This window comes from Heliangelus exortis, chromosome Z (assembly GCF_036169615.1).
Source record: "Heliangelus exortis chromosome Z, bHelExo1.hap1, whole genome shotgun sequence".
NCBI classification, from domain to species: Eukaryota; Metazoa; Chordata; class Aves; order Apodiformes; family Trochilidae; genus Heliangelus; species Heliangelus exortis.
In genome coordinates this window covers 42,499,143-42,511,748 of record NC_092454.1, presented here as the reverse complement: position 1 = coordinate 42,511,748, position 12,606 = coordinate 42,499,143, and the positions used below count along the sequence as shown (strand labels likewise).

General features: G+C 37.1%; 1 protein-coding gene across 12 annotated transcripts in view; it reads right to left on the bottom strand.

The window, feature by feature from the left end:
* The window catches only part of NFIB (nuclear factor I B), a 167,595-nt gene that overhangs the window by 36,939 nt on the left and 118,050 nt on the right, over positions 1-12,606 (bottom strand). For all 12 annotated transcript variants that reach the window (XM_071731288.1, XM_071731289.1, XM_071731295.1 and 9 more), the window contains exons 7-8: positions 4,652-4,783; positions 1,899-2,083 (exon numbers count right to left, since the gene is read on the bottom strand). In XM_071731288.1, the coding sequence (XP_071587389.1) occupies positions 1,899-2,083; positions 4,652-4,783 (317 nt within the window). The remainder of the gene's footprint in view (positions 1-1,898; positions 2,084-4,651; positions 4,784-12,606) is intronic.

Sequence of the window (12,606 nt, the reverse complement as noted above, 5' to 3'; positions counted from 1 at the left end):
CTATTAACTTTATCTACTTAAAGATCTATTAATCCTTCAACTGCAGACAAGAGAAGAAGAGTAAAACTTGTGTTGGACAAAGTGTTGAAAGTGCTTCTCCTGCTCAATGAATATAGTCCACAATGTTAAAATCACAAGTTAGCACATTTACCAACTGTCTGAAATAAAGTCAGATACTTCTTTTAGATGTTGTATTTTTTCAGTGATGATCCAACGCAGAACACTGAACAATCCAAAGAGATTATCACCTAATATCCTCTTTCAATATATATAAGAAATCAAAATGTAAGTAAAACAAGCACTGAATAATTAAAGAAATGGATAACAGTAAGTGCCTGATTTTAATTTGCATAATTTTTCCCTTAATAGTCCCTAATTAAGACATCACTTTGAAAAAAATAAAAGTAAAAAAACCAACAGAACTCGAAGATTTTCCGCATTGAATTAACGTTAAGGACTTTTAATGGATGTCTTAATTAGACTTTGTTATTCATGGAAATTTTACTCAAATTAAAATCAGGTCCTGCATGCAACATTCCCAGCTGAATCTCTGCAAAAATGCTATATGGGACTGAAAGACTTCAAATCCATGCACAGATAGCAATTTGTATTCTGAAGCCGACATACTCTATGTTCACTTTTTGGTTTAATTTGCATTAATTTTGTAACCAACAAAAATCACATATTAAGATTTGTCACTTCAAAGTAAATTTTGATTTTATGGACTCTTTTTTTTTTTTTTTTTTCCTTTAAAATATGTAGACAATCATGCAGCTGGACCAGAGCATTAGCCCATGAGAAAACAGCCACAATAACCCCTGAACAACCCAGAGGGGCCATATCTGTTATTCAACACAAAGTCTGATTCAGTCTTAAGGTCTACTGCTGTTGTGCCTGAGACACATGCTGAAAGGCCTGTTATTTTTGGTGAAAAACAAAACAAAACCCAAAACAAAATGCCGTCACAGCAGCTTTTTTGTCCCTGATAAGAGGAGTCCTTCCCAAGGAACCTAACTCTTAGAAACAAGAAAACCTGATTGCTGTCTCTACAGGCTCTTCCAAAATACACACTAAAGCATAAGCTACAGAGCTCCACGGGACAAGGCACAAAAAATAAATAACAGCCTGAGCAGCAAAGATTACATTACAATGACAGTGGAAATATTCCATGTATTGACAGACCAAATCTGAACTGCAGTTTATCCTATAGTGCAGCTCACATGCTAGCACTATGCACTGATGCTATCATGAAAAGCAGGTTTTTCACACAGTCCTCCAAAAACTATTTTAGCTATAAAAAACATGTTAAATTCGTATATCAGCTATAGGTCGGAATCACTGTAACAGCCAGGAACTCATCTGTTACTGCATGTACTCTACAAAAGGAAGAAAACAATTTTGTGGATCTGTGCTTTACTCACTTCAGTAACGTCCTTGCACCTGTGCAAATAAATGTCAGAAGCTTTACAAAACAGGGCAAGCACTTCCTTGCTACGGTTGGTTTTCACTCTCAGTCTATAAATATACCTGCATGTGCATGTGCATGCATGCATGTGTATGTGTATCAGAAGACTCCTTGCTCCTTACTTACTCCATCCTACATTCCCAGTGGCCCTGTTCAGCCAGAGGCACCCAGCCTACAGGAGTGGTGCTGAACCAGGACCTTCCCTTTTAGGGCTGCCAGCTCTGTTTGTTATGCTTGACTGAGGTATCCCAAGCAGATATGACTGACCTGGACCCTTTATTCAACCATGACAAACAGGAAAAGCTGCTGGATTGCTTATATGCCAGCTCCCAGCTCGCTCAGACACCAGAGCTGGTGAGATGGTCTGGATGCCCTGGAAGACAATTATTCCTCATATCATTTCTCTCAGAGGGTTGGCATTGTTTTACAGTACCTGGCTAGTCTGCGGGCTGGACGGGTCATAAGAAGGTACATAATTCTTCAGAGTATCCTGAGGATTCAGGTGGGGAGGATATCTGATAGTTGGATGAGAGAAGTAGCTAGATGGGGCAGGAGGGAGAATAGCTTGTGCTGGAAATGGCAACGGTGAAGGTGGAGGTGGAGTTCTAGTTGAGATGACTGGAGAAGATAAAAAAAAAAAAAAATTACTTTGCATTTTGTTATACAATTCTTCATCACCGTGTTACAGCAAAAAAAATAAGAAGTCAATTATCAATCAGTAGACTGCGCTTCGGTTCATGGCATCCTTACAGGAAAACTCATGTCTTCCCCTCACATTATGTTTTGCCCTCACATCAGGCAATGGAAAGTGCTACTGTTTCATATTCAATAATACTGCATCATGTTTTGGCTTTGTGGTTTATGCCACACTATTTTTTCACTTTTGGTTTGAACAGTAATCATTCTCATGCATAAAATACATTTCAATTACACAGCCTTCCCATATGGAGCTTAAATATATGAAACAAATATTTTCACTCAATAAATAAATAAATTAATAAACAAATCTTCACTTTTAACAAGCAGAAAAAAAGCAAAGTCACAGGTCCTAAGAAACAGTAATTCCTCACTGTATTCCCCTTTACCTGCCTCTTGTGGGGGCTGGGTGATAACTACATGCGATGAATATTAGGTGACCTTTGTGAAAATGCTAATGAACATTCAACTTCAGGGTATGAAAAACCAATTCATCCAGTAAAAATATCTCTGATAAAGGAAAAAGTATCTATCCTATGCATATTTTAATTTGCATTCTCTTTCTTCCTAGCACCTAGAAACACACATATCTCTATCTACATATTATATGTAAAATCTAAACAACAAGGCATTTTCACAGTGAAAGGACATCCTGCTGCTGCCCACTGGTCCACATGGAAGTGGAGAGTGTTCTTCTATCACACTGCAAAACCCCTTTTTCATCCTTTTTACACATTCAGAAGGCATCTACCTGGCAATGTATTAAGAAGGAGGTACTGATTTCAGTGCAAATGGAGAACGGATAATGGTGTCTTCATCTCAATTAGTGGGAGGGCACAAAATCAGGTCTGTTTAAGCCAGGTATTTCATAAACTGTTCACTGTTCTATTCTGAATCACCACAAGCACACCCACAATGCTCTTCTGGACCACCTCTCATATCTTCAGAGCTTTTGAGCTTAATTTTTAAATCACAAGCTATTTTTGAGCTTGGACCTAGTCACTGTTTATTTAAGATAAAACAACAGTAGGAATCTTCCACAATTACTATACTTGGTAATCAAAAACTTGTAAATCTCAAAAACATTGCTCACTGACATAATAGAATAGGCTATGCAGAGAGAAATCAGGTTTCCTAGCAAGTAAATATCTTATCTAGAAGTTAAGTTATGACTGTCACTCAAATACACAGAGAATCATAGAATGTCAGGGGTTGGAATGGACTTCTGAAGATCAATGAGTCCAACACCACTAAAAATTTAAACAATAAAATACGCTAAAGCACATATAAAGGTCTTCTATCATAGGTATTGGGCAAAAAATAATTACAGAAGCTTCATTTTGTGACAGTTCATTTTGAACACAGCTCCACCAGTTCAGTTTAATCTTACAATATTAGTTACTGATCTGACATACAGGAGCTGTGCAAAACAAACAAGTGAGAAGAAATCTATCCCTTCCATTTCATCCATCACCTCTGATGTGCTTGAGTATTTTCTGATACTGGTAACCTTACAGAGACCAGAATGAATCCAGCCTCAATTTCATAATACAAAATAAATAGGTATTAAGGGGAAAATAGTCCTTACACATTACTTTATAGAGGGGAACTTAAAATCATGAACAAATCACAAAACAGAAACTTCTCAAAGCAGAAATACATGTTAAAGAAAAGCAGAGAGTCGTAAAATCTGTTTTACTTCTCTAGTCCCTCAGCTCTTCTCATAATATTAAATCCCTTTATATGCAGTTTATAAAGAGACAGGATGAGCTGCTGAGGGAAGACTTCTGAGGGCTATTTTCTCATTTGAAGAATCAGGGTCATCCTCAACTCTAAAAGTAAACAGGTAATGCAAATGGAATTTCCCTGCCATTTCTGGTAAACCTTCATGATAAGACACATTACAACACATTTGAAGTATCTCCTTCACACTTTAAGTGAAGTCCTACCATGGATTTACCATGGATTTCAGAAAGAAGATACTTATATAGAAATATATTTATCAAGAGTTTAGCCCTTTAGAAAAGCATTCAAAAGAAGCACTGATACATATTTCATTATGTCACATAGTGAGCATGGTTGTGACTTCTCTTGTGTATTAAGTGCTACCTAATCCAGTACTTAAATACAACACAGTCTAGCACAATAATAAAACAGGATGCAGGTGGAAGGAGGAAATACAGGGAAAACTTCTCTTCTGACTATTTCTTCATGAAATTAACTTTTTTATGTGCTGGTTAATCCTATATGATTTCCAGTAAGACTGGAGCAGCAGACAGACTACATGTACTTAGTTTAATGAGCAAGGACATTCCAACCACTTCCATTTCTACTCTCATGAGTACTATAAATGGGATTAGGTCTCTAATATAAAGTCCCTAAGTATTAGGTCTCTAAGATAAAGTCTGCAAAAATGTATCGCGATCTGATTCTAGGAAAGGACAGACTGGATTAATACAGGGTAATTTACTCCTCCTCCTTAACCCTCACCACTGTGTGCAACTCCTGGGATTCCTGGGTGGTGATGCTGGGGAAAAGTGCTCAGTCTTGGTGATGAATCCTGGGGAGAAGTAGGACTAAACAAAGGCTTTTCAGGTTTCTTCATTGTAGGAGAAGACATATCTGCAATAGAAAAACAATGGAACAGTGACATTAGCTCAGAAGCTTGTCTTGGGACACATAATTTTGTAGAAATTTATTTCTGCTGCTCTTGCATGGCTCTTGCATGCTCTTGTTTGGCCACCCAACACCCTTATGATCAATAAACAAATTTTAAACTATTGCTTTCAAACTCAAGAATTAATAATTCCCTAACTGGTCCTTCTCCTGCAAAACAGAAACTACACTCCTTTTATACCAGACCAGCCAACAGTGAAAAAATGCATGTCTTCAGAACCTCCTTAGCCACTTCTCAGCTCTGCCAAACATCACCAAATCATCTGCTCCTTCAACAGCTACATAATATTTATTGTATTTTTTAACGGAACACCTACACTCAGGTGTGTAGGGTAACTGCCATACACATGCTGGTTTATGGTATTTTTTATTTTGTTGTTTCAAAACCCATCCCTTACCCTTCCCAAAACCATAGTGAAACAATGTAACCTCCTTTCTCTATCTCATATTTTCCATGTCTCAAGTAGGGCCTTCCCACCTCTTCCTTCCAGTTTCCTGATCAACAAAAACATCTCCTTAAAGCTCACTGAGTTAAGATAACACACTGGCAGGGACAAATACATGGTTTCCACCATGCAGGGTTACTGATATTGCCTAAAGCAAATATACTGAATTAGTTCTGAAAGTTTAAATTCACTGAACAATATTTGTTGAATTTTGTACCAAATTATTTCAAAGTTAATTATAATATTTTTCAAGGACAAATATCAGTATATTAAGCGGGTTGCATTTCAATCCATGGGACTAACTCATGGTTAAAGCACAGGTGATTTCTTAAGTACTTTACTGGACCGGGTACACATTGCAGTTGACTTTCACACATGGACCACATCAGCCCTTTGGCACTTTTAGTACTGGCACACTGTGTTGTGCTATTCTGGGGGACATTCAAGCATCTTGGAAATCAACAACAAATCTGCAAAATGTGCTTGTCTTACTGAGACCAGTGTTTACTGAGCTGGCTGAAGTTCAGGAGTGGTTTTTCACCCTGAAAGCTCTACTTATAGCTTTCCCAGCCCACCCAACTGGGACACCTTTTGTCTGCTCTGCCCCATCCTGCTGTCAAGCCCTGCATAGGCAATGACACCAAAACCTGGAGCAGACCCTTCATTTCCCCTCTACTATCCCACTGCAATTTCCCCACCCTCCTTTGGTTCTGACTACTCTATCGACTGAGTTCCCAGATATCCTGCAAGTTTCACTTCTTCAAGAAGTCTGCTGATAAATGATTTTATTCAGTGAAACATTCAGCGGGAGCAAGGAACAGCTTTACAATAAAGCAATTCAGCACTCAGTATTAGCAGATATGATGAAGGTTACTGTATGCTTTTTATTATACTGATCTGTTGGAATTTTATGCTGGTATCAAAAACGTCAAGCTGACAGAGCCACTTCTATCTGTCTTATAAAAATCTGGTAAATAAATTTTTATTGGGGAAAAAAATGGAGGAGCATTTCATTTCCCTGAATCAATAAGCAGGCAGCAAAGACAAAGTTGACAAATGGTTAGAGTTATGTTGAATATATTCTGCTAAGGTAGTAATTTTTAAAATTAAGAATTGCTGAGAAATAGTTTTAAAAAGGCAAAATATGATAAGAAGGTACATTAATTCTGGAAATATTTTCAAATATTTCATTAGGTATTATTTTCTGCTCAAAGGACAGCTCAAGATTCTTCATATAAGGCCCAAGTTCCATCAGTGGAAGAAAATTTTCACACCTCCACCAACAGATGTATGGCTTTACAAAAGCACAGGATGAAGTTAATCATCTGATGCCTTTGTGCTGTGGTTCTGTGTATTGTCAGTATCTCTCTTCAGAAACAGTGCAGTGTTACAGTCTGAGAAAAGAATGAGTGTAGAGAAATGCTGCAGAAGTCTCCTTCTTGACCAGAAGAGAGGGCTCAGAGCAGTAACAGGAGAGCACAAAAGTTACCTTTCTTTTGAGAGGTAACGATTACAAAAACAGAAAGTGAGGGGAAAAAATGCAAAGTAGTTCTTCACTGTCTTGTTTTGATTGTAAGAAACAGTGCTCTTAAATAAACCAGAATGACTTAAAGGGACCATGAGACTTCATATGATTTTACTAGTAGCTTCTATGTGATAGAAAACACACATTTTTCTCAGTTTTAAACATGACATTTTTTCCACATCATGAAGTACAGTCTAGTAGCTACACAGAACCGACTTTTATACTGATTATTACATAACTAATGACAGAGAACACAAAACCAGTCCACTTGCTCTTACGTCCACTTGCTCATTCCGAAGTTTCAGGAATGAGATTCCAATCCTTATTACTTTGGAAATGAAAATGAAACAGTTTTAAGTGTGATTTATTCTCAGACTTTTGAGAAAATGTTAAGTACAGATGAATAGCAGTAAGATGCCAAAAGCACTTGGACAAAGTTATCAAAAGATCAATATTAATCAGACACGGTGTGCTGAGAATTCCTTCCTGACGTGACAAATGGGTTTTTTTTTTTCTTTCTTTTTTTTTTTTTTTTTTGCTGTTCCAGATCACTGTTGCCTATATTCTCATATTACTGTCAAGATACAGCATGTATACACTCGAATGGGTGGCATGTTGTACATTTTAAAGCATCACATCAAAGAAACGGGGGCTTATGCAAATGAAGAGAGTTAGATCATCTCATCTCCCAACAAGGTAAATCTGCCCAGATAGAAAGGTGGAAGAGCTGCTGTGAAGCACAGCGTATGTAGCCTGTTCAGCAGCAGTTTGCACAAATGGTGCTCCAGATGTATAGCTGTTCAATACAGCCCAAGGCAACAATTTTGATCAATTCTAATGTGATAAAATGCTGCAGGGAAAGTGTGCAGAAATGTGTTTACATCAGACTTTAATTGAACTGCTATTCATTTCCAAAGATCCTCAGGAAACACTAATGAGACACGAGTCTTGGCAATTTCCTCATCAAAGCAAAGACCCTCTTCCTCAGTCTGGAGGAGTTTGCCATCCAAGCAGTTCCTTGAATGAGTTTCACCTTGGCACATTGATTGGCAAGCTACCTGTTAGGAAAAGGAGTCTGGAATTGAGCAGTGATCCAGGGAAAGTTCAAATATCCACCTGCCTGCTTATGGAGACTGGATCTGCTTTCTTCTCAACACTACAACATGACAGCATCTTTTTTATTGCTCATGAGCAGAGTGAGAAGAAATCATGTACAAATATTAACTTTTTCTTTTAATCCAGTTTATTCTTTAACTGTTCATATTACTAAACCTCCTACTGCTTAGTTTCATAGATCATTCTTTGCAAGGCACACTGCTGAAGACAACAATCTGTAAAGATTAATTTACAGCTCCTTAATCTAGCATCGCCTCCATAGAAAGTAATATAACACAACATTCAACTTATTGTATATATAAACACAGTGAAAACATGAAAGCAACAGATTCCATAGGACCACTGTCAAGCTAGAAGAGGTATCCTTTCCTGGGAGTTTTAAATTAACTGCTCTTTTTTCCAGAGGCACTACCTAGGATAATTTCTGGTGGCAGGATCTACTACATACATCCAGTTTAGCCTCATGCTCCACTGCTTCCATCACATCTGGTAGGTACACTTGTATGAGGCACATGTGAAAACTTAAGTAAAATTTTGAATTAATGCTGCATAGATGAATGATGATGATGAATCATGAAAATTTGGAGAATTGTTTTACTTTTACACTTGTGTGGGGAAAGAACAAGCTTAGTCATTCTACACAGGCAGAGCCAGCATCACCCAGTTTTCAGATGTGCACAGTCTGATTTCTTCTAATGATATAAGTGTTCTGTATTTCTCAACTCTAAGTCACCTAGCACTGCATACTGATGGCTGAGGGACTCTAAAACACAACCACCTATCATTTGGAAGAAAAGATCTTTGTTATATCTGTCCTAGAGACTTGGCATTGGGGTTCAATGACAACTGAGAATCCTGAAAAACAAGGAATTTTTTTTTTAACTTCACAAAAAAAAAGAATGGTGACATATTTTTGCAAATAAAAAAAGACTTGATAGATTTCTTGTTCAATATCTGGCCTTTGCTGATCAGCCTTTGCATCTAGCTTTCACATGCAAATCTGTACTCTAATCATCAGCTTATTTGTGTCTTATTCTCCTTTACTGTAAGTTCCATGCTGGACCAAAGACAAGCCCTCCCAGAAATTTATTTATTGCCATGAGAAGTTCAGTTCTAATTTTATCAAAGGGCAAAAGCAACAAAACAAGCAAAGAAAAATATCATAACCAGTTCTGTGACTTTCTGAGACACATAAAGCAATTTTCAGTATGATGGATTTTTTTACTTGTTCCTGAGAGAAATAGTGAGGTCTTACATGAACCTCTATATGCAAGCTGATTAGCAGCTGCCAGTTGGTTGCACCTCAGAACCTGAGGTGCACACAGTGCTTAGGTTGGAAGACAGCTGCTCTCCTACATTTAAGAAACTGATCTCAGTTTTACTTTTGCTTCTATATCAAGTGAAGAAAAGCATTCTACATATGAATATTTTACTCTAGAGTAGAATATTTCAGTGTACAAATATTTGATAACCTCTCATATTCAGATCAGCCTACCTAGAGCCAATGTTATTTTCACAGGCACACCTCCAACATTGCACAACCCAGTCAGCCTATCAGACTGTGACACTGGTTTCCCTATCAGGAACCATGCCCAAGGCTAATCAAACACTCTGTTATTTTGTTTTACCATTTCACAACAGAGAAACCATTTCAATATTTTATCTTTTGTGATATCTAGTGAAAAGCCTGAGAAGAATTAGCCTACAATGTCTTCTAATGATATTTTCTGTACCGCAAGCTAGCAGGAAAAACACTACAATATCACAATTTTTAAAAGCTCCAGCATGAGTATATTTCTTACCTTAGCAACTGTATTATTTCCTTGTTCATACTCTACTTATCTTTTATAGTAAGATACAGCTTGCATTTCTCAATATGCATTAATATACATAAGAGAAGGAGTTCCAGACAACTGTAATGTGACAGTCAGAAACTCTTCAGATGGAGTAAATACATCATTATTCTGATCTTTACCCACATGCAAACTTGCAGAGTCCTGAATTCCATTGCCAACAGTGACATTCTGTAGGAAAATCTTGATGAATTCCTCAACAGAAAGGGCAAAAGCCAGAAGGATCACATCTTTGCCTGCCCATATTATATCTCCCAGCATACTTAGGATGAGGGAGGTGGAAAAGTAGGTAAGTGTCTAGACAAACAAATTGTAAGATGCTTTTTGTTGGTGTGTGTGACTCACTGAATAAAGCTGGACAACCAAGTTTCTTTGCTGCATTACTGATTACCCTACTTTTTACAGACAGAAAACAAAACAATAGGTACAGTTCCTGTTAAAATTTTATACATTACATTTTGAAAAGTGTAATTCTAGTACATGATTATTTAACTTAGGATAACCAGGAGAGCTACAAAAATATTTCCTACAATTAACTTTAAAAAATAAAAAAATTCAGTTTCAACCAAATGCAGTTTATAAAACTGGGAGACAAAAAATATGGCCAGATTAGAGAGGTAATTTTTAATACATACACATCAAAAGCATCAACATCCCAAAGTAATTTTAAAAAATATTTAACAGTAGGATGAAATGTGACCTGTTCCAGCATTCTTCCAGAAGAACTGCAAAAGTGGACAGATTTTACTGAAGTGCAGATTCAAGTATAAATGACCCATTGTTTTCGATTTAATGCAGTGTAAGAGCAATGTTCCTCTTCTGTCTTAATTTGCTTCCAGTTCTGGGAGTTTAGTCTGGGGAAAATAAGTATTACTGGTGCTACAGTTTTAATATTTCAATCATTTTACCTTTTGGAATCCAAACCAAGGAAGATTTATTATATATGTGGATACATAGACCTAACACCACAACAGTTGTTTGAGTGTCACATAACATAGAAGAAGTTAATTGGTGCACTAAGGAGATTATTGCTATTTAAATGTACGTCTATCCTCATGAAGATTAGACTGAAACTATGGCACACTATCCTGAAAGAACAGTGGTCACCAGTTCTTCAATCTTATCCTTCAAACCCACCTTGACTCTTGTCATCAGAAAATACCAGTAAACCTTGTAGTAAGAGTCATATTCAGCATGACTGTGTTATCATACCTGCAGGGTTATTTGTGAGGAAAAAAACAGGCCTTTTTTTCCCCCCATGTTTTGATCCGCTGGCATGAAGCTGTCCAGCCTTACTCACCCTACGTGCCTTATACTAGAAGCATAGTCTAGCTGAGAGACCCCCAAGACACATCTGCCACCATGGAGACGGTGGGGACTGGGGAAGGTGCTGTTGGAGGTAGGTGACAATGTCCCCACCAGCTCTGCATCAACCCCTGGGGACCAGAAGCAGAGGGCCAGCCTCCTCTGCAGCCTCTCCTGCCTCACTTCTTCCCACAGCTTCAGACTCAGTTTATCTGACCACCTCTGCACCACTGCTGCTCATCAGCTGTAGTATGGAAAGTACTTAGGAGGAGCTCAGAGCTCTACAGAGTGGCCACCCATTAAACCTGGAGCAAGCCCTCCAAGTAGTGAGGCTGACTTTGGAAACAGATAAAAAACGTCAGAAGACCAAAACTACAATAATGCTGCCACAAAGAATGTATTTTAACATATATATAGATAGATATATAGATACACATACACTGCCATTAACAAGCCACACATGAGGTTCCATGTACACTTCACTGCCATAAATAACCCTTAAGCAGTTCCAGTGTACTTTAGGTACTTAACTACTTTTTTTATTAACTTTACATTTAAAAAAGGGACTGGGCCATGTAATCGTCTATGAATCATTGTTAAGAGATGATATTCTAGTAGATAGATGTGATACAAGAGAATTATGGGATACTTGAGATAATCTAATTAAAAAGCCAAACAAAATGTAAAAAGTTCAAATTACATTTCAACCATTTATTAAATTATCCTACAGAAAGTCATCCAAACTTTAAGGAAAACACACAGCTATTATAGCATCTCATTAATGCTAAGAATCTAAGCAACTTGGCTATAAAATTAAATCAATATTGTAACCTTAACTGTCAAAGTCAGAAATTTAGTCCCAATTTTTAATGCAATGAGATTAAAGGGGCATTTGAGGAATAACAATATAAAGGAAGTTGTTGATTTAGAAGCATTTAGTTTATGGACTCTCCTTATTATTGTATATGAATATAGTCAACACCAGTAACAGTTTAGAATGTTTAACAGGTGTGCTATATTAATTTGATTCTAGATCCACCTAGGGAATGGTTTGGAACTCAGATAAAATCATTAACTCACATTGAAATATACTAATTTGATCAAGTATGATACAATATATATAGTATAAAGGAAGTAAAAAAGATGAAACTAGAAACCTATTCATATCTATCTATGTACATAGTGCAACAAATCTATAGAATAAGATTAAAGGAAGAGGTACCTAAAGGTGTGGCTGAATTTTTTCGATTTAATTTTTTCCATTTCTCGATGTACCATGACTGAAAAAAACCCTCAGCATAGACACCTATCACTCATGAGGTACTAAATACCCGCTCTTTGGTAACTGAAGATATTCTGCATTACATAGGCTAGAACATACAGAATAAGGCTTAAGCTACAAGTTCTAATAGGAGCTAATTAGTTTCAAAAATACTAATGAAATTTCTTATTCAGCAACACTGGAATAGGACAATTACACTTGATAGATTCTGTGCCAAATGTTGAATTAAGACACGTATTCTG